General features: G+C 39.1%; 1 protein-coding gene and 1 non-coding gene across 6 annotated transcripts in view; both read left to right on the top strand.

The window, feature by feature from the left end:
* Positions 1-20,700, top strand: part of TTBK2 (tau tubulin kinase 2) — a 160,000-nt gene that overhangs the window by 74,550 nt on the left and 64,750 nt on the right. For all 5 annotated transcript variants that reach the window (XM_025919578.2, XM_086710492.1, XM_086710495.1 and 2 more), the window contains one exon: positions 935-1,039. In XM_025919578.2, coding sequence (XP_025775363.1) covers positions 935-1,039 — 105 coding nt within the window. The remainder of the gene's footprint in view (positions 1-934; positions 1,040-20,700) is intronic.
* LOC147580189 (U6 spliceosomal RNA) lies at positions 19,428-19,534 on the top strand. Its single transcript, XR_015253076.1, has one exon. It is a non-coding gene; the product is annotated as a U6 spliceosomal RNA (small nuclear RNA).

The following is a 20,700-nucleotide window of genomic DNA, read 5'->3' as shown; positions in this document are numbered from 1 at the left end:
ACTGAAATATGCTTTTATTTTTCCTTCTTGGTTTTTTTTTTTTTTTTTTTTTTTTTTTTTTTTTATTACTCACAAGGGGAAATGATCCATTTCTGGTATACTGTATTTACTATAAATATACCATGTGTTGGTTAGTGCAGTTGAAAATTACACCCTTCTGTTGCTACATGATTTCTAAAATTAAATGGTTTACATGAAAATGCCAACTAAAATTAACATTAGTAGAGTCAGACTTAACGTAATGTAGATTTCTTCTCTTATTTCTGTTGAAACCTAAATGTCACTACTTGAGAATCATGGTGACTGAATGCTCCTTAAATGGAACAGTCTTTTAAAATAAAAGCTAACAATTCTGTAGCAATTTTGCTTTTTCCTTTATAAATTCCCTTTTTGCATACCATCTTTGCAAGTCTGTGCTTATTTAACATTACATTTACTTTTTTAAGGAAAGAATGCAAAGTTTATTTTCCTTAAGTCTGTTTTGAAATGTTTCCTTAAATTGAATTTTAATTTTGTACTTAGTGAAATTCAACGTTATGATGCTTATAGGAAATTCATTTAAATTCCTCGCCATGTATTAAAATTTGCTCATTCCTGGTTCTTCCCATGTTAAAAAGGAAGAATTGGACTGTCTTTAAAGCACTGAGTTAGATTAGAATTTCAAGGAATTTAGAGTTCCACTTAAGTCAGTGTTGTGTTGTATGTAACTTTATACTGTCAGTTAAATTCTTTGTTGCTCAAAGTTACCTGATCCTGGGCACTAATAAAATCCACAATGAGATTGTGTATTAATATCCAGCAAACATCATTGATTGGAATAGTATATTTGGGACATATATATTATATAGAGGTTAAATTGAAGAGTTAAAGTATAGGAAGGATAAGATGTAAAGATAAGTTTTATAAGAATATATTTCCTTCTCTGCTTTTCTAGTCAAACTTCGCCATGGGTCGCTTTCCTAGTACATGTAGGAAATGTTACATGCTTGATTTTGGCTTGGCTCGACAATTTACCAATTCCTGTGGTGACGTCAGACCAGTAAGATTTTTCATATTATTATTAAATATTTAAGAATTAACCTATTATTTATAGTACCACTTTTTAAAAAAAAAGAAATACAAATTATGTATAGAATGGATGTCATTCAAAAAGTAGTATATAGAATTTATCATTAAATATAGGATAGAGGTAATTAATTTTATTACTGAAAGTTGTGGCTTTAAAAAAAGTACATTAAAAACATTTTAAAAATTTAAAAAAAAAACTTAAAAAATACATGAGACACAGATTTAGAGTGGATTTGTAGTAAGAACACATGTTGGCCCTTTAGGATCAGGGGCCTTTTTTGCAATCTGAGGCTCTTTCTATATCCTGCAGTTCTTCTGTTTTTGATATTGTACATTTCATATCCAGAATTTACATTTGGTTCTTTTAAAAAAAATTTTGTCTTTATTGATATTCTCTGTTTGATACGATGTTGTTGTCATACTTTCCTTACTTTGCTTTGGTTCTGTGAACATATTTATAATGGCTGTTTTAAAATCTTTTAAGTCCAGCATCTACTCACTGTCAGAGGCAGTTTCTATTGCCTGTTTTCCCATGTATGGGTTATACTTTCCTGTTTCTTTGATTTCTTATTTTTTTTTTCTTTGTTGTTGGAAACTGAACATTTTAGATAATATCTTCTATTAGTTTCAGATACTGGTCCTCCTTTCTAAGGCTTGTTACTGTTATTTTTCTTGTTTATTTGTTGAGTGAATGACTGGATTTGTTTTAGTGAAGGCTGTTCTCCCTGCCACCACCCTCCAACCCCTTTTTCCCAACACTCAGTATTAAGTCTGTTGTTGTTCTGGGTCATTCTGCCTACAGTCACCCTGGAATGACAGTGGTATTGGTAGGGCTGTCTTCTATACTTTCTCTGACCACACCCAGTTTTTAAGCTCCACTAATTGCTGGCTGATTGCTCTATTGTTTACAATAGTGCCTTGGGGCATAAATTCCTCCACAAAGGAATCTAATCAAATTGTGGCTCCTAAAATGGAATAGTTTCTGAGGTCAGAATTTGTATTTGTCTGAGCCCAGGAGTCCTCCTCCCAGATGTCTCATTCCCCTGGTTCTTTCTCACTTGGCCAGCCTGTAGCCTAGGCTCTATCTTCATTAGATCCATGAATCTCTTCCCATTTCCCACAACCTTCAGTATTTTTGAGAAATGTCTTCAGTTTAAACTTCACTGTTGCAGATGAAATAAGTTCCTTTGGGAAGAGGTATTTTTTTCATGCCTTTCTCCTGCCCCCAGGCAAAATCTCTGAGCCAGGGCTCTAGACTTGGGGGTGAGGACTATGCTGAGCTTCTGAGTAACATCGTTATTTTTTAGGAGCTGAGCCCTAGGGTTGAGATGGGAGCAGTAGGCTGAGATCTCTGTCTCTCCTGCCATGGAAGCACTGCTTCCTGAGCCAGGAGAGGGCTGTTGGGCCCCCAGTATTCGCAACACATTCCTACCCAAGGTAGAGCCTCCATTCCATGAGTGGAAGCTGGGTGCAAGAAAGGAACTGTACTTCTCTGTCCACACTTAACCTGGATTAGCCTCCTCAGCAACAGACAGCTGGAAGAAGCTGAGGAATGCTGAAGTCCTGCTCCTATGGGAAGAAAGCCCTCTGGCTGGGAACTGAGAAAGGATGGAGTCTGGTGTCCTTGGTTGCAACAGTCTAGAGTGGAACCACCCTCTCTGCTCTGGAAGAGGGGAGGGAAGGAGTAGTTTTGGTGCAAGTACCGTAGACTCTAGCCTTTTTTACTTAATTTTCAGTTTTCTTGAATAGATGTTTCTTCATTCACTATTTGCTCTAAGGACCGTTTTCAGAAGATTTAGCTGTTTTTAAAATAATTTTCACCAGTTTTACTGGGAATCAGGTCAGTGTGTTGCAGGATTTTTCATTTACCTCAATACCTGGATTCGTTGCCTCACCGCTTTGAAAAATGAAGAGGAGGACACAAAGTGACCAGCAGGCAAAAGGTTATTAGAGTATAAAATTAGAAAGTAAGAGTAGTATGAAAGCTCTCTTTACAGAAAGGGACCATTTGAAAGTGAATGCCAGCCGACTATTGGCAAGGGTCCTTGCTTTATAAGGTTTTGGTTAGCCTTCCCCTTCCCCCTGTTCCCTCTCAGGTCCCACCCTTATTGGCTTGATAGTTCTAGGTGCTGGGTGGTCCATTTCTGATTGTCTCTATTCTATTGTATGAGGGGTGGCTATTGGTCATAGTTAGGTCTTTTGTCAAATTCCTAAGGGAAACCTGGGGGGGAGTAGATGGTGTCTGTTACATTCTTAAGTGGAACCTTACTGGTGAGGGGGTTTGCTGTTATCAGACACTCCTAGAATTGTTCCAAATATGCATTTTTCCCCATCCAGGGACTTCAGGTCCTAATCTTTCCCTCTCTGCCTACTAATCCTATCTTTTCCTATCATAAGTGGAACTCCTTATAATGTCATCCTTACAGTTCAGTTCTTCTAATATCTCCTCTTTACCTTTAGTTTTGTTTTAACATGGTACTGATTGTGATTTTCATTTCTAGCAAATTAGTTGTATAGAAGTTGAAATGCTAATTTTGAATACATTTGCTACACTAAGTATATACAACTAGAATTGTATACATAAATGTAAATTATATTTAAAATATAGGCACATGAGAATTTACCTGCCTAGAAATTATGAAGAATATTTTTGAGTTTAATGAAGGTCTTGCATTAATAGATAGCAAAGCAGGTAAAGAACTTGGGTTCTTTGTAGCTTACTAGATTTCAGTATATTTCTGTAATCCCATTTCTTTTCCAGATGTCTTTTTTTTTTTTTTTTTTTTAGTTTTTAAACTATTACCAGGTTATTGTTTATTCACACACATAACAGATATTTAATGAGTACATAATGCGTGTGAGGCATGGATCTAGGTGCTGGGACTGTAGTGGTGAACAAGCAGACCAAAATTTGGCTCTTATTCTAGAGGTTATATTTTAGTGGAGAAGACAGATAAACATATACATAATTTTAGGTAGTAGTATATGCTATAAATAAACACAAAGCAGTATATTGACATAGAGAGTGATGGGCAGTGAGGATAGGAGACTATTTTGGACGTATTAGTTAAAAAAGACTTCTTGGGGCGCCTGGGTGGCATAGTCGGTTAAGTGTCAGACTTCCGTTCAGGTCATTATATCATAGTTCATTGAGTTTGAGCTCCTCATTGGGCTCTTTGCTGTCAGCGTGGAGCCTGCTTTGGATCCTGCTTTGGATCCTCTGTCCTCCACTCTCTCTACCCTTCCCCTGTTCACACTTGCACGTGTGCATGTTCTTTCTTTCTCTCTCAAAAATAAACATTAAAAATACATATATATAAAAATAGTTTTTTAAAAAAAGACTTTTCTGAGGAGGTATTGAGTTTAGAATTGAATGAAGTATGAGAACAATGTGAATTGCCATGTGAATAATCTGGAAAGGGAGTGTTACAGGCAAAGGGAACAGCAAGTTCAAAAGCCCTGAGGCAGAGTAAGTTTGGTGTGTTCAAGGAAAAGCAGGGAGGCCACTGGAGATATAGCACAACATAGTGTAGCATGATGAGGGGTTAAGTGGAGAGAGAGACGAGGTTTAAGAGGTTGGTTGGCCCTGGATTGTGTATGATTTTGCAAACACGATAGGAAGCCTTGGGAAAATTTTGAGCAGGGTTATTGCATACTCTGTACATGATCTGTCAATAAGGTAACTACATAGTGGAATTATATTCAGTGGTAGATTATATTTAAAACATAGCCATAGGAGAATTTCAATGCCTAGAAATTGTAAGGAGACTGTCTTCAGTTTTATCAGTATTCTTGTGTTAATTAGTATGCATGCAGGAAAGAACTTAGGTTCTATACAGTTTATTGATCTTGAATATATTTTTAGAATCCCATCCCTATTCTATTTTTTTAAAATAAAAAAATTTTTTAATGTTTACTTATTTTTGAGAGAGAGATACAGAGTGAGAATGGGGAGGGGCAGAGATAGAGGGAGACACAGAATCCAAAACAGGCTCCGGGCTCTGAGCTGTCAGCACAGAGCCAGATGCAGGGCTCGAACCCACGAACTGCGAGATGATGACCCAAGCTGAAGTTGGATGCTTAACCAACTGAGCCACCTAGGCACCCCTAATTTTTTGTTTTTTAAGTAGGCTCCACACCCATGTGGAGCCCTATGCGGGGCGCAAACTCACGACCCCAAGATTGAGACCTGAGTTGAAATCAAGAATCAGATACTTGACCAACCGAGCCACTCAGGCACCCCTCCCATTTCTGTTCTAAATAATCATTTTTCAATTTTTAGAACATGTGTTTTTTGTTTTTTTTTTAAAGTCACTCTGGCTGTGAAGAAGAGATCAGAAAGTTATAAGTTAGAAGGCTAATGCCATGGTCCACTGATCATTGATGGTGACTGGGACCTAGGGCATTAGGGTGCTATAATGAAAGTGGTGAGAAATGGTCATATTTAGGATATAGGTTTTTTGTTTTTTTTTTTTTTGAGAGAAAGTGCAAGCAGGGGAGAGGCAGAGAGAGAGGGAGAGAGAAAGAGAATCTTAAGCAGGCTCCATGCCCAGCACAGAGCCCAAAGAGGCTCTGTCTCTGTCCCATGCCCATGAGATCATGACCTGACCCAAAATCAAGAGACAGACACACAAATCGAGAGTTGGACATACTCAACTGAGTCATCCAGGTGCCCATAGGATATATTTTAAAAATGGACTTAACAAAACTTCATTTTGGATTTGTTGATGTTGGGATGTCAAGGAAAAAGAAGGGTCAAGGTTGATTACTAAATTTAGTCCTGAATGAATGATCATACCAATAACATAATGGGGAAGAAGGATGAAGAGTGGATTTGGTATTCTGTTTTCTAGAAGTTAAGTTTGAGATGCCTCTTGGATTTCAGATGGAAATAACAAGAAGGTGATATGATATAGTAATATATACCTTAAAGGAGAAATCAGGATTGGAGATAATATAAATTTAAGAATCATTTGATTAGGAGTGGGGTTGTAGCTGGGGCTCAGAGTTAAAAGAGCACCTGGCTCTAGGGGTCCCAAACAGGTAAGATTCAGTTACTGGCTGTTGAGAAAAATCCAAAGGCAGAGAGTGGTGTTGAAACAGAAAGGAATTTATTTCAATAAGGCCAACACCCAGAAGACAATGGACTAAAAAAAAAAAAAAAAAAAAAAATTCATTTCCTCCCAATATTTAAAAATAAATGGCAGTTTTAAAAAGTGGAATGAGGAGGGAGGGGCCAACATCACAGAGCAGTAGGAGGATCCGAACTTCCCTCTTCTCCCAAACAAAGAAGTGTTGAAGCCAAAGGACTTTGAATCCCAAGAGTCTGGGAGGAAAAGAAACAGTCGTATTCCCAGGAATCCACTGGAACAACCTGACTGGCCATAGATGCGTGATTGCAAACTGGGAGAGATAAAATGAATGGAGGGCAGGGATCTGCTTCTGCAGAGAGACAAAAGGAAGAGAAAGAGCAGCTAGGGAAGCATAGGACTGTATCTCGACAAGAGAAAAATCTCAGACCAGGATGGAGAAAGATCCAATCTCTAACTGTGGGGCTTGCTCCAGACTGGGGCTGGCTGGCCGGAATGGCACACCTGAGGAGAGGGGGAGCCAGCCCCGGGCTCAGTGGCTAGGTCAGGGATGCAGTCCACAGTAGGAGAAAGCAATCCCCTCCCTGGAGTGCTGTGGGACAGGACAAAGCCTGCTTGTTCCCGCCAGCCAGGGACCACATATCGGGTGGCGCAGAGAGGCGCTTCCCCTGTACCGGAACCCGGGGAGCAAGAATTTGAATCCCAGCCAAGTGCCAGGCATAGGAGTTGGGGAAACGAGACAAACTGCTTCATTTACACCCGTGGCACAGTGAGGATGGCTGAAACAGAGTGGTTTGGGACACCGGGTCTGTGGAGGAGAGACTGGGGGGGGGTCGCTATTTTTCTCCTTAAACCACCAAGGTGAGGCCTCAGGGATCAGACAGCAGGACCCACAGTGGAGGCGAGACCAGCCTACACCAAACCATGCCCCTCCGCGCAGGTAACTGCATATCTACTGGGACAGGGTAGACGCTGAGGAACCAGACAGCCCCTCCTCCAGACCTGCCCTGCTGCATTGCCTGGTTTAATGTATGTAGATACATTGTTCCTTCCTTTTCTCTTTCTTATCTCTTCCCTCTAGTCTGGTTACTCTGGTTTGTTTCAGCAGACATATTTAATCCATTCTCTTGATACCTGTTCCACACCTCCTTCTTTATTCTCCCTTCTCTGTCTTGGATTAAGCTGTATTGTTTCTCTCTGAACAAATTTACCTTCTTTCATTTTTCCCTGCCTTCTTCTTAATTTTCCTTTCTCTCTCTCTGGATTAAGCCATATAGTTTATCTGTCTGGGTAACTTTCTTTTCTTTTTCTTTTTCCCCACCTCCTTTATTTTCCTTTCTCTCTCTCTGGATTAAGCCATATAGTTTATCTGTCTGGGTAACTTTCTTTTCTTTTTCTTTTTCCCCACCTCCTTTATTTTCCTTTCTCTCTCTCTGGATTAAGCCATATAGTTTCTCTGGTGAATTTTTATTCTTTCTTCCCTCCCCCCCCCCCCCCCCGCCCCCATCATTTCTTTGTATGGGATAAGGCCTCTTTCATCAGCACTGCCTCCACCCTGTGGTTTACTTGTAGCTGGTGTTTCTGTTTTTTTGTTTGTCTTTTTTTGTTTGTGTGTTTGTGTGTTTTTGTTTTCTGTTTCTCTGTTTGTTTTCCTTTCCAGGGCTACTTCAACAAATCAAAGCACACCTGGTGGGAGGTCCAAAGCATCACCACAAGTAGGGAGACAAAGTAACCCAAGTCACAACAACAGACAGCAAGTAATACTCTCCAAAAAACATCTCCTGAAGGGCCACACCCTGGACAGTGTATGACCCCTCTTTAATATAGTAGTGCTTGCAGGAGCAGGGCACATAACAAGCTTTTAAAATACATAAGGGACAGAAAACTAGCCAAAATGGCGAAACGGAAGAATTCTCCTCAAAAGAAATTCCAGGAAGAAATAACAGCTAAAGAATTGATCAAAACAGATATAAACAGTATAACTGAACAAGAATTGAGAATAATAGTCATAAGATTAATATCTGGGCTTGAAAAGGCATATAAGACAGCAGAGAATCTATTGCTGCAGAGATCAAGGAACTAAATAGTAATGATAAATTTAAAAATGCTATAAATGAGGTGCAAATTGAAATAGAGGTGGTCACAATGAGGAGAGAAGAAGCAGAGGGGAGAATAGGTGAATTAGAAGATAAAATTACGGAAAAAGAGGAAGCTGAGAAAAAGAGATAAAAAATTCCATATCACAAGGGGAGAATTAGAGAACTAAGTGATTCAATGAAACGGAACAATATCCGTATCATAGGAGTTCCAGAAGAAGAACAAAAGAGAAAGGGGCCAAAGGTATACTTGGATAAATCGTAGCTGAGAACTTCCCCAGTCTGCGGAAGGAAACAAACACTGAAATCCAGGAGGCACAAAGAACTCCCTTCAGACGTAACTTGAATCGATCTTATGCACGGCATGTCATAGTGAAACTGGCAAAATACAAAGATAAAGAGAGAATTCTGAATGCAGCTAGGGATAAACCAGCCTTAACATACAAGGGTAGACACATAAGGGTAGTAGCAGACCTATCTACTGAAACTTGGCAGGCCCGAAAGGAGTGGCAAGAAATTTTCAATGTGATGAACAGGAAAAATATGCAGCCAAGAATCCTTTATCCAGCAAGCCTGTCATTCAGAATAGAAGGAGAGATAAAGGTTTTCCCATACAAACAAAACTGAAGGAATTCATCAGCAATAAACCAGCCCTAAAAGAGATCCTACGGGGGACTCTGTGAGTGAAATGTTGCATGGATCACAAAGGACAAGAGACATCACTACAAGTATGAAACCTATAGATAACACAATGACTTTAAACCCATGTCTTTCAATAATAATACTGAGTGTAAATGGACTAAATGCTCCAATCAAAAGACACAGGGTATCAGAATGGATTAAAAAAAAAAAAGACCCATCTATTTGCTATCTCCACGAGACCCATTTTAGACCTGACGACACCTTCAGATTGAAAGTGAGGGGATGGAGAACCATCTATCATGCTACTGGAAGTCAAAACAAAGCTGGCGTAGCCATACTTATTTCAGACAAACTAGACTTTAAGTTAAAGGTTGTAACAAGAGATGAAGAAGGGCATTATATAGTAATCACAGGGCCTATCCATCAGGAAGAGCTAACAATTATAAATGTCTATGCACCAAATTCAGAAGCACCCAAATCTATAAAACAATCACAAACATAAGCAATCTTATTGGTAAGAATGTGGTAATTGCAGGGGACTTTAATACTCCACCTACAGCAATGGACAGATCATCTAGACAGAAAATCCATAAAGAAACAATGGCCCTGAATGATATACTAGACTAGATGGTCTTAATAGATATATTTAGATTTAAAAAAAAAAAAAAGCATAAAGCAGCAGAATATACATTCTTCTCGAGTGCACATGGAACATTCTCCAAGGTAGATCACATACTGGGTCACAAAACAGTCCTCAATAAATATAAAAGAATTGAGACCATACCATGCACATGTTGAGATCACAGTGCTATGAAACTTGAAATCAACCATAAGAAAAAGTTTGGAAAGCCTCCAAATGCATGGAGGTTAAAGAACATCCTACTAAAGAACAAATGGGTCAACCAGGCAGTTAAAGAAGAAATTTTAAAAATATATGGGAACAAATTAAAATGAAAACACAACAATCCAAAGCCTTTAGGATGTAGCAAAGGCAGTCCTAAGAGGAAAATACATTGCAATCCAGGCCTATCTCAAGAAACAAAAATCCAAAATACAAAATCTAACAGCACACCTAAAGGAACTAGAAGCAGAACAGCAAAGGCACCCCAAACCCAGCAGAAGAAGAGAAATAATAAAGATCAGAGCAGAAATAAACAATATAGAATAAAAAAAAAAAAAAAAAACGACAACAAACAACAGATCAATGAAACTAAGAGTTGGTTTTTTGAAAAAATAAACAAAATTGATAAACCTTTAGCCAGGCTTCTCGAAAAGAAAAGAGAGAGGACATAAGTAGATAAAATCACGAATGAAAATGGCGTTATTACAACCAATCTCTCAGAAATACAAGCAATTTATCAGAGAATACTATGAAAAATTATATGCCAACAAACTGGACAACTGGAAGAAATGGACAAATTCCTAAACACCCACACACTACCAAAACTCAAACTGGAAGAAAAAGAAAATTTGAACAGACCTATAACTAGTAAAGAAATTGAATCAGCTATCAAAAATCTCCCAACAAATAAGAACCCTGGACCAGATGGCTTCCCTCAGGAATTCTACCAGACATTTAAAGCAGAGTTAATACTTATCCTTCTCAAGCTGTTCCAAAAAATAGAAATGGAAGGAAAACTTCTGGACTCATTCTATGAAGCCAGCATTACTTTGATTCCCAAGCCAGACAGAGACCCCACAAAAAAGGAGAACTACAGGCCAATATCCCTGATGAACATGGATGCAAAAATTCTCAACAAGACATCGGCAAATCGAATTCAACAACATATAAAAAGAGTTATTCACCATGATCAAGTGGGATTCATTCCTGGGCTGCAGGGCTGGATCGGTATTCACAAATCAATCAATGTGATACATCACCTTAAGAAAGGGTAAAAACCATGTGATCCTGTCAATAGATGCAGAAAAAGCATTTGACAAAATACAGCATACTTTCTTTTTTTTTTATTTAAAAAAATTTTTTTAACGTTTATTTATTTTTGAGACAGAGAGAGACAGAGCATGAATGGGGGAGGGTCAGAGAGAGGGAGACACAGAATCTGAAACAGGCTCCAGGCTGTGAGCTGTCAGCACAGAGCCTGATGCGGGACTTGAACTCATGGACCACAAGATCATGACCTGAGCTGAAGTCGGCTGCTTAACCGACTGAGCCACCCAGGCACCCCAATACAGCATACTTTCTTAATAAAAACCCTCATGAAATTCGGGATAGAAGGAACATACTTAAACATCATAAAAGCCATATATGAAAAGCCCACAGCTAATATCATCCTCAATGGAGAAAAACTGAGAGCTTTTCCCCTGATCAGGAACTCAACAGGGATGTCCACTCTCACTGCTGTTGTTTAACATAGTGTTGGAAGTCCTAGCATAGCAGTCAGACAACAAAATGAAATAAAAGGCATTAAAATTGGCAAAGAAGAAGTCAAACTTTCACTTTTTGCAGATGACATGATACTCTACATGGAAAACCTGAAAGACTCCACCAAAAAACTTCTAGAACTGATACATTAATTCAGCAAATTCGCAGGGTACAAAATCAGTGTACAGAAATCAGTTGTGTTTTTATACACCAATAATGAAGCAACAGAAAGAGAAATCAAGAAACCCATCCCATTTACAATTGCACCAAGAACCATAAAATACCTAGGAATAAACCTAACGAAAGATGTAAAACAGCTGTATGCTGAAAACTATAGAAAGCTTATGAAGGAAATTGAAGAAGACACAAAGAAATGGAAAAACATTCCATATGCTTGGGAATGCAAGCTGGTGCAGCTGCTCTGGGAAACAGTATGGAGGTTCCTCAAAAAACTAAAAATAGAACTACCCTACGACCCAGCAATTGCACTACTAGGCATTTATCCAAGGGATACAGTGTGCTGTTTCGAAGGGACACATACACCGCCATGTTTATAGCAGCACTACAAACAATAGCCAAAGTATGGAAAGAGCCCAAATATCCATCGATGGATGAATGGATAAAGAAGAAGTGGTATATACATACAATGGAGTATTACTCAGCAATCAAAAAGAATGAAATCTTGCCAGTTGCAACTACGTGGATGGAACTGGAGGGTATTATGCTAAGTGAAATCAGTCAGTCAGAGAAAGACAAAAATCGTATGATTTTACTCATATGAGGACTTTAAGAGACAAAACAGATGAACATGAGGGAAGGGAAACAAAAATAGTATAAAAACAGGGAGGAGGACAAAACAGAAGAGTTTCATAAATATGGAGAACAAACTGAGGGTTATGGGAGGGGTTGTGGGAGGGAGGATGGAGTAAATGAGCAAGGGGCACTAAGGAATCTACTCCTGAAATCATTGTTGCACTATATGCTAATTTGTATGGAAAATTTTTAAAATAAAATATTAAATTAAAAAAAATATCCCATATGCTCATGGATTGGAAGAATAAATATTGTTAAAATGGCAATACTACCCAAAGCAATCTATACATTCAGTGTAATCCCTATCAAAATTGCACCCACATTATGCTCAAAGCTAGAACAAAGAATCCTAAAATTTGTTTGGAACCACAAAAGACCCTGAATAGCCAAAGTAATACTGAAGAAGAAAACCAAAGCGGGAGGCATCACAGTGCCAGACCTTAGCCTCTAATACAAAGTTGTAATCATCAAGACAATATGGTATTGGCCCAAAAACAGACACATAGACCAGTGGAATAGAATAGAGAACGCAGAATTGGACCCACAAGTATATGGCTAATCTTTGGCAAATCAGGAAAGAGTATCCATTGGAAAAAAGACAGTCTCTTTACAAATGGTGCTAGGAGAACTGGACAGCAACATGTAGAAGAATGAAACTAGACCACTTTCTTACATTGTATACAAAAATAAACTCAAAATAGATGAAAAACCTAAATCTGAGACAGAAAACCATCAAAACCCTAGAAGAGGAAGCAGGCAACAATTTCTTTGACCTCAGCTGCAGCAATTTCTTACTTGACACATCTCCAAAGGCAAGGGAATTAAAAGCAAAAATGAACTATTGGGACCTCATCAAGATAAAAAGCTCCTGTACTGCAAAGGAAACAGTCAACAAAACTAAAAGGCAACTGATGGATTGGGGAAAGATATTTGCAAATGAAAATCGGATAAAGGGCTAGTATCCAAAATCTCTAAAGAACTCACCAAACTCCACACCCAAAAAACAAATAATCCAGTGAAGAAATGGGCAGAAGACATGAATAGACACCTCTGTAAAGAAGACATCCAGATGGCCAACAGACACATGAAACGATGCTCAACTTCACTCATCAGGGAAATGCAAATCAAAGGCACACTGAGATACCGCCTCACACTGGTCAGAATGGCTAAAATGAACAAATCAGGAAACTATAGATGCTGGCAAGGATGTGGAGAAATGGGAACCCTCTTGCACTATTGGTGGGAATGCAAACTGGTGCAGCTGCTCTGGAAAACAGTGTGGAGTTTCCTCAAAAAATTCAAAGTAGAACTCCATGACCCAGCAATAGCACTGCTAGGAATTTACCTAAGGGATACAGGAGTGCTGATGCATAGGGGCACATGTACCCCAATGTTTATAGCAGCGCTTTCAACAATAGCCAAATTATGCAAAGAACCTAAATGTTCATCAACTGATGAATGGATAAAGAAGATGTGGTTTATATGTACAATGGAATACTACTTGACAATGTAATAGAATAAAATCATGCGATTTGCAGCAATGTAGATGCAACTGGAGGGTATTGTGCTAAATGAAATAAGTCAGAGAAAGATATCATACGATCCACACTCATATGTGGATCTTGAGAAACTTAACACAAGACCACGGATGCAGGGAAGGAGAAAAAATAGAGAGGGAAGGAGGCAAACCATGAGAGACTCTTAAAAACTGAGAACAAACTGAGGGTTGATGGGGGCTGGGGGAGAGGAGAAAGTGGGTGATGGGCACTGAGGAGGGCATTTGTTGGGAGGTGTACTGGGTGTTGTATGTAAGCCAACTTGACAATAAATTATATTAAAAAACAGATTAAAGGAGAAATATTATATAATCATCAATATAAAAGAAGAAAGTGGAATGAGATTCGATGGCTCAGGAGCCCATATAGCTAGATAAAAGTCTGAGCCGCTGGTTACTTTGGCAACTGGATGATGGGTAGAAAAGAACTGTGAGGGGCACCGAGGTGGCTCAGTCAGTTGAGGGTCTATTGATTTTAGCCCAGGTTATGAACTCAAATGGTTTGTGGGATGGAGACCTGTGCCCAGCTCTGTGCTGACAGTGTGGAGCCTGCTTGGGATTCTCTTTTTCATCTCTCTCTCTCCCTCCCCTACTCGTGTGCATGCTGTCCCTTGCTTTTTCTCTCTCTCAAAATAAATAAACTTAAAAAAAGAGAAAACTATGAGCTAGCCCAGAACAGTGGGAAGGAGAATCAGCCAATGAGGTAGGAGGAAAATCAGGGACGCCTGGGTGGCTCAGTTGGTTGAGTGTCAGGACTTCGGCTCAGGTCATGATCTCATGGATTGTGAGTTCAAGCCCCCATCAGGCTCTGTGTTCATAGCTCAGACCCTGGAGCCTCCTTTGGATTCTTTGTCTCCCTGTCTCTCTGCCCCTCCCCCATTTGTGCTCTGTCTGTCTGTCTCTCTCTCAATAATAAACATTAAAAAAAGGTTGGGGGGGGGGAGGAAAATCAGTGTGGTATCTTGGGAGTTAAGTGAAGAAAGTGCTTCATATATGTAGGTGGTTATCGCCCACCTGGTGCTGTCCTATCCCGGATGCTACAGATAGGTCAAGTAAGGTGGGAACTGAGAACTGACCTGGATTGGCAAGATGAAACCTTTTTGTGACTTTCATAAGAATAGGTTTGTAGAACAATGAAAACTTAATAGGAGTGGGTTAAAGAGAGGATTGGGGAGAAATAGAGAAAGGGAGTATAGACAATTTTCTGGAGGAGTTTATTTTTTTAGATTTAAATTTTTTTTGTTTTTACTTTTATTTGCATTTATTTTATGTAGAATTTACTCCCGGGCCGTAGTTTTTATTTCCTCAGTTTCTTCTGGGAAATGCTTTTTTTTCTGTGAAAACTTTTCTGGTTTAGGAACTATTTGCTCTTTTTCAGTAAGGATTATCTCAGTGTGACAGAGAGAGCTCATATATGGGTTAATCTGACCGTGAGCCCTGTAAGTTCTACACCACATCTTGGTGGCTTTGTTCACCTGGATTTGTTCAATGGCTAGAGGATCTACATCTAAATCCTTAAGTTCACTATTACTCTCCACATTTTTAAGCCTGTGCAGTAAAAATTCCACATTCTTTTTGGGCCACCAACCCTGTGTCCATCCCCACTGTTTGGCCTAGACATACCTACCAACTCCACCAGTATAGTGATAGAATGGCACACGTCGCTTCTGCAAAGTGACATCTTTGAGATACTTGGTGGCTTTTTGGATATGCATACCCTTCATGGCCTGGGCAGTTTCATGTGTATTCTTAAAGTGGACACGAAGATTTGTACTTTTTGATTTGCATGATTGTGTAGAGTTTTCTGGACCAAGTGAATAGTGAACCGTTGTCAGAGATCACCTTAGGCCGCTATGGGAAGAGCTGGTTCTTTTTTTTTTTTTTTTTTTTTTTTTTTAAAGAAGAGTGGTAAAACAGGAAAGGGGCTGAAAGGGAAGTAAAATCCTTCCTTAGTTTATTCCTTTTTTTTTTTTTTTTTTTTAATTTTTTTCAACGTTTATTTATTTTTTTGGGACAGAGAGAGACAGAGCATGAACGGGGGAGGGGCAGAGAGAGAGGGAGACACAGAATCGGAAACAGGCTCCAGGCTCTGAGCCATCAGCCCAGAGCCTGACGCGGGGCTCGAACTCACGGACCGCGAGATCGTGACCTGGCTGAAGTCGGACGCTTAACCGACTGCGCCACCCAGGCGCCCCTATTCCTTTTTTTTTTAATGGCAGTTATTTTAGCATGCTTGTGTACTGATGGTAATGCTCTAGGAGACATGAAAAAAAATGATAATGTAGGACAGAGGAAGAATAATTCAAGGAGCCACATTCTTGCGTAGCCATCAAGGAAAGGAACCTGGGCACAAATGATGGGGTTAGCCCATTCTTTAAGAGCAAGAACACTTTATCCATTGTAACTGAGAAAAGGCAAAATTAAGTGGAGACAGATACAGGGAAGCATTTAGGTTTGGTGGTGGGAAGTTGAAGTTCTCTCATTGCTTTTATTTTCTCAGTGCAGAAAGAGGCAAGGCCTTTTGCTGGGAGTGCAGAATGGTGTTGAAGTTTGAGGAGAGAAGAGGACAAGTGAAATAATAGTTACCATGGAGAGGGAGAGAGGGAAACTAGCATCAGCAAAATAGATTGCTGGCCTGTGCTGAAAGCTCATTTGAGTATTATGGCAATTTAAGGGGAGGTTGTCAGGACAGTTGTTTGTTTTTCTCCAGACACCTTTAATTGCTTGTTTAGATTTACAGGTTAGTCTGAGAGTTGGTTTTAACCTGGGTGAGGATCTGGTTAGCACTGTGAAAGAGCAAGAGGAGAGAACTGAGAGAACATTATTGTGGGTGAACATAGTTCAGGCTGTGTGAGGAATGAACTTTCCCTTTATTTACATATCACTAGCCGGTTCCTTTTAAGATTTCAGTAAGATTTTCATAGTTTTCTTTAAATCTCAAATAAAATTAATTTCATACTTTTTGGATCATGATTATGATTGAAATCATTTTCTCATATTGTTCCACTAATATCAAATCAAAAGTTGCTTTTGTAGATTTGTTTTATGTAGTACAATTTTGTTTAATTTATTCATTCCTTTTAAGAAACTTAAGTTGAAACACTTAGATTTTCTAGGTATGCTGTCATGTTATCTGCAAAAATCAGTATTTTGATTTTGTCTTGCCATATGTGTTCCAGAAGAATGTAAAAAAAAAAAAAAACATAAAAATTTTAAGGAAGAATATTAAAACATCTGTGGCCTCCATCTATGTTAAGAAATATCTTATTACCACCTTACATCCCACCCCTTTTTTTTTCCCTCAAGCAGTATGGTCTAATTGAAGTTACTGCAAGGATGGAAATGTTCTGTATCTATACTCATATGGTAGCCACTAGCTACATGGAGCTGTTGAGCACTTGAAATGTGGCCAGAGCAAGTGAGGGACTGAATTTTAAATTTCATTTATTTATTTTCTCTCTGTGTTGTTTTTTATTTGAGAGAGACAGAATGGGGGAGAGGGATGAGGGGGAGAGAGAGAGGGAGGGAGTTGAGAGAGAGAGAGGGAGGGAGGGAGAGAGAGAGAGAGAGAGAGGAGAGAGAATCTTAAGCAGGCTCCATGTTCAGCAAGGAGTTTGACACAGGGCCCAATCATCGCATAACCCTGGGATCATGACCTGAGCTGAAATCAAGAGTCAGACCTCAATGGACTGAGCCACCCAGGTGCCCCTTAAATTTTGTTTAGTTTTAGGTTGCTATTTTATTGGCCATTGCAGCTCTACACATAACCTCCATTCTAAAATTTGTATTAAATCTTCTCTCTTTTGTAGACCTGACAGTACTTGTTTTGGAGTATGGAGCAGATTCAGGGAGCTATTGTAAAATAGTACAGTTGTCATATGGCCTTCACCTAGTTTCTCCTGGTGATAATATCTTACATAATTGTAGTACGTTGTCCAAACTAGGAAGGAGATATTGGTATACGATTATCACCTTAAGTGCAGACCTGACCTGAGTCAGCTTTCACTATTTTTTTTTTACATGAGGGAAGAGAGTATGTGAAACTTTATCACATGTATTGATTTGTACACCCAACACCACAATCTATGGATAAAACACACAATATGTGGACACAATCTATTATATCTATAATCTATTGTATACAATCTATTGTATCCATAGATACACGTATATAGTCTAGGATACAAAACTATTGCATCACCACAAGGAAATTCCCTCAAAACATAAATATAAATTATTTACCATACTTAGTATCCTTAGTATAGGACCATCAGAATGCATTACAACGGGAATGATGTATAGTCTCTGTTGCACTACTAGTGAGTTGTTTATATGGTTGCTTTTGAGACCCTCTACTATTTAACTCTACTATTTAACTTTGAGATGTATTAGTTACATTAAATAGGGATGTGTGAGGCACATAGAAGTCCTGAGCTGCGTACATTTACAGTATTCTGTTCCATTTAGCTTCAGAGTTGAACTTTTGTTTACTTAATAATTTGAATCATCATGTTCATTATTGTTTCTTCCTGATTTGAAGTATGCCTTAATTTCCTCACTTCATCTGGGTCTCATGTTGATCCTTTGTATCTCAACTCTTGCAATGGCTTGTTTTCTTTTCCTGCTTCCTTTCTGCTATTCAGTTGAAACTTCTAGTGCCTAGGGTTATAGTGACCTACTTAACAAAATTTTTAAGAGTCCATTTCTCTGTTAGCACCCCACAATTTCAGCTATTTTCTTACTTCCATTGGGGGCTATATTACATAGTTCTCCATGCTTTCCACCCACTCTCTGATCTCTTCCCTTTGGTTAGCAATAGGTCTGGGCTCATTTCTCCAGTTCTTCCCTTCTCCTTCTAGATTTATTCTCCCCGGAGCTCATTTTGTCTCTGACGTTCATTCCCTCCTTCACATTCACATTGCTCTGTGCTTGTAGTACTCTTGTGGTTTCTTTGTTTGGATTATTAAGAGAGTTTCCTTGTTGGTCTCCCCACCTCCTCCTTCCAGTCTGTTCTTTTTATCTCCAGCAAAGTATACATCCCAAGAACTTTCCTGATCATGTCCCATCCCTACTTAAAATTTTTTATGAATTCCATTTGCCTGCATGTTATAAACCAGAAACCTTAATATGGCATTCAAGGCCATCCTTAACCTGATTCCAACCTATATTCCATTATTTTCTCTCACCATTTGCTCCAGCCATATCAGACACTTTGCCTGACACACACAGTACTTTGCTCCCATTTTGCATTGTTCACAGTGTTCTTTTAACTTAAAATGCTTTTCCTTCTTCCTGTTGTAAGGTTTTCAGATTTTCAATGTCCATTTTGCATTGTTTGCTCCCATTTTGCATTGTTCACCGTGTTCTTTTATTTATTTATTTTTAAAAAAAAATTTTTTTTTTCAACGTTTATTTATTTTTGGGACAGAGAGAGACAGAGCATGAACGGGGGAGGGGCAGAGAGAGAGGGAGACACAGAATCGGAAACAGGCTCCAGGCTCTGAGCCATCAGCCCAGAGCCTGACGCGGGGCTCGAACTCAGGGACCGCGAGATCGTGACCTGGCTGAAGTCGGACGCTTAACCAACTGCGCCACCCAGGCGCCCCCACAGTGTTCTTTTAACTTAAAATGCTTTTCCTTCTTCCTGTTGTAAGGTTTTCAGATTTTCAATGTCCAACTTTTTCATTTTCACTTTCATCCAAATATCTAGGTATTTACTTTAATAAAATATGCTCTTAGGTTGTTAACCACTCTCACTTTTTTCTTTAAAGATGTAAATAATGCCCGCTTTGGCAGTACATAAACTATAACTGGAGCGATACAGAGAAGATTAGCATGGCCCCTGTGCAAGGATAACATGTAAATTCATGAAGCTTTACATATTTTTTTTTAGAAAAAGGATGTTTTTATTTATTTATTTATTTATTTTTATTTTATTATTTTTTTTTCAACGTTTATTTATTTTTGGGACAGAGAGAGACAGAGCATGAACAGGGGAGGGGCAGAGAGAGAGGGAGACACAGAATCGGAAACAGGCTCCAGGCTCTGAGCCATCAGCCCAGAGCCTGACGCGGGGCTCGAACTCACGGACCGCGAGATCGTGACCTAGCTGAAGTCGGACGCTTAACCGACTGCGCCACCCAAGCGCCCCAGAAAAAGGATGTTTTTAAATATAATTTTTAAGAGATAATGTATTTATATGGTGCAAAAATAAGGTAAAAATTCATCAAAGTTAACCCCCACCCCTTTTTAAATGTTTTGTTATTTATCGTTGAGAGTGAGAGAAAGCACAAGCAGGGGCGGGGCAGAGAGAGAGGAAGACACAGAATCTGAAGCAGGCTCCAGGCTCTGAGCTGTCAGCACAGAGCCTGATGCGGGGCTCGAACTCCTGAACTGCGAGATCATGACCTGAGCCAAAGTCAGCCACTTAACCAATTGAACCACCCAAGTGCCCCAAAGTTAAACCCTTTTTTGAAAGACACTATTAAGCAAATGAGAAGACATGTCACAGAGTAGGAAAAAATATTTCAGAACACACATCTGATAAAGGACTTATATCCAGAATATATAAACAATTTTCACAACTCAATAATAAATGAATATACATGAGCAAAAGATTTGTATAGACCTTTCATCAAAGAAGAGACACTTACAGTAGCAAATGGTGAACATCTTTAGTTATTAGAGAAATGCACATTAAAACCACAGTAAGACATTACTACCCAGCAGTTAACCTAAAAAGATGATTCTAAATGCTTGTGAGGGACAGAAATCAGAGGTTGCCAGAGACTGGGAATGGAGGGGAAGGGACTGACTACAGCCTTTAAGGGAACTCTAGGGGTGATAGAAATACTCTATGCCTTGACTGCAGTGGTAGTTACATGCCTGTGTATCTTTAAAAACTCATAGAACTGTGTATACCTAAAGTTTGGATTTAACTGTGTAAATTATACCTTAATAAACCTGACTCGAAAAAAACTAAAAGGTAAACCATGAAACAAATCTCCTACTTTACCTCTGCTCTCCCAAATGTACTCATTTTCTATACTGCCC

This window comes from Puma concolor, chromosome B3 (assembly GCF_028749965.1).
Source record: "Puma concolor isolate L17-30 chromosome B3, mPumCon1.1.hap2, whole genome shotgun sequence".
NCBI lineage: Eukaryota > Metazoa > Chordata > Mammalia > Carnivora > Felidae > Puma > Puma concolor.
The sequence above is the reverse complement of the archived record's forward strand: the minus strand, read 5'-3'. Positions and strand labels throughout refer to the sequence as shown.